A 1,770-nucleotide genomic window follows, 5' to 3' on the forward strand; every position below is an offset into this window, starting at 1 on the left:
TACTCAACACGGCGGTAAGAAAGGAACTGGCGGGATGTCTACGCCCACCCCCTCTGGGCATGCGCGGTGGGGTTCCTGTGCATGCCCGAGGGACTGGGCGTGAAAATCCATTAAAAGAGCTTGCTAAAGCACCGATCGATCCAGCGCGTGCACACTAGATCCCATGGGTGTGAAGCACAGAGACCATGTCGAAGATCTGACAGTGACTGCCCAGGAAAGACATCTTGGCGTCTGGGTGGACAGTTCGATGAAGATGTTGGCTCACTGTGAGGTGGCAGAGAAAAAGGCTGGGGATTATCAGAAATGGGGCTGGTTGGTAGAAAACAAAATGGCAGCAGAATAGATCTATGGTGTGGGCTGCATTCACCATACTGTACAGTTCCGGTCTCTGTATCTCAAAACAGACACTGTGGTGCTAGAAAAGAAGCAAAAAATGTTAACCAAAATGACTAAGGGGTTAGAGCACCTGCCTTACAAGGACAGACTATGAAGTATGGAGCTTTTTAGTTAGAGGAAATATGACTTAAGGGGCGGGGGCGGAGAAGATGGTACAGATTTATAAAATTATGCATGGGGTAGATAAAGTGGATGAATGTAACCAGGGCTCGCTCTTTCTTTCCTTCCTTCCTTCCTTCCTTCCTTCCTTCCTTCCTTCCTTCCTTCCTTCCTTCCTTCCTTCCTTAAAAGAGGTGCCGGAACTCTCAAGAGGGAAATGACATTTTCAATCTGTATACTGAGAACTCATGAGCTTGTAAACATTTTTAAAAGGATTTTGCTGAAGAGGTTCCGGAATTCCATTCTGGCACATTCCCCCAGAAAAAAAGTCCCGAGTAACCTTTTCTCTCCCATTTTTGAGCTATTCTGGCTCTAGTGTATCTGATGTGATAGGATACAATCTATAATCCAGATTACCGAGAGAGAGAGAGACTATCCGAGACCTTTCCTCTTTAAAATGGGGCAGTAGCCTTTGTTCACTCATCGATACGTTATCTCATTCTTAAGAGAAACTGTATCCTCAAGAACTCACTTGTATCATTATTCCGGGCACATACACACTTATTTAAATTTGTCTCAGGGTTAAAAAAATTGTCTGATTCATCAGTCAAAAACCCTTTCATCAAGTCGTCTCCAACGTAAAGCCGAGCTTGTAAAAGAAAAGAAAAAGCATGCAAATGATCTCGACTACAACGTTTAGTATTTTACCTTGAAAATGTTTCCTGCAGGATCCGTCATCTTGCAGGCAATGTTGGAGTTATGCTTCATAATGTATCTCCCTGTCTCGTGGTCCTCCTTATTGGCAATGAGCTCACATCCATTTTTGTCAAATGCCTCTGGTGAGTAAACCGCAGTACAATGTTCATCAATGAAGAGGTGGCCTTTGTTCATGGGCAACACCTACCGTAATAAAGAAAGGAGATTTAGCTAGCCCAGTCTCATCAGATCTCAGAAGCTAAGCAGGGTTGGCTCTGGTTAGTCCTTGGACGGGTGCCTTCTACTGTATCCAAGCACTGGGCCTTCCAGTTCAGAAGTCTGCAGAGTTGGAAGATTTTTGAGTACATAGTTGCTGCAGCAACAGCGTGTTGGACTTGTGAAAAACAAGGGAAGATTCAACAAGTCTCTGGGGCAAGTGATGCTCTGGGGCAAGTGATGCTCTGTCTTCTTGGTGCTTGGGGGGGGGGTCAACAGTGGGAGGGCTTCTAATGTCCTGGCCCCACTGCTGGACCTCCTGATGGCACTGGTATTTCTGGCCACTGTGTGACACAGAGTGTT

At 45.7% G+C, this 1,770-nt stretch overlaps 1 protein-coding gene across 1 annotated transcript in view; it reads right to left on the reverse strand.

Moving 5' to 3' along the window:
* Positions 1–1,770, reverse strand: part of SPAG17 (sperm associated antigen 17) — a gene marked incomplete at its 3' end in the record, with an annotated part of 95,503 nt that overhangs the window by 701 nt on the left and 93,032 nt on the right. The window contains exon 32 of the mRNA XM_015406391.1: positions 1,204–1,395. Within this exon, the coding sequence (XP_015261877.1) occupies positions 1,204–1,395 (192 nt within the window). The remainder of the gene's footprint in view (positions 1–1,203; positions 1,396–1,770) is intronic.

Source organism: Gekko japonicus, unplaced genomic scaffold, assembly GCF_001447785.1.
Source record: "Gekko japonicus isolate JY-2015 unplaced genomic scaffold, Gekko_japonicus_V1.1 scaffold2758, whole genome shotgun sequence".
In the NCBI taxonomy this organism is placed as follows: domain Eukaryota; kingdom Metazoa; phylum Chordata; class Lepidosauria; order Squamata; family Gekkonidae; genus Gekko; species Gekko japonicus.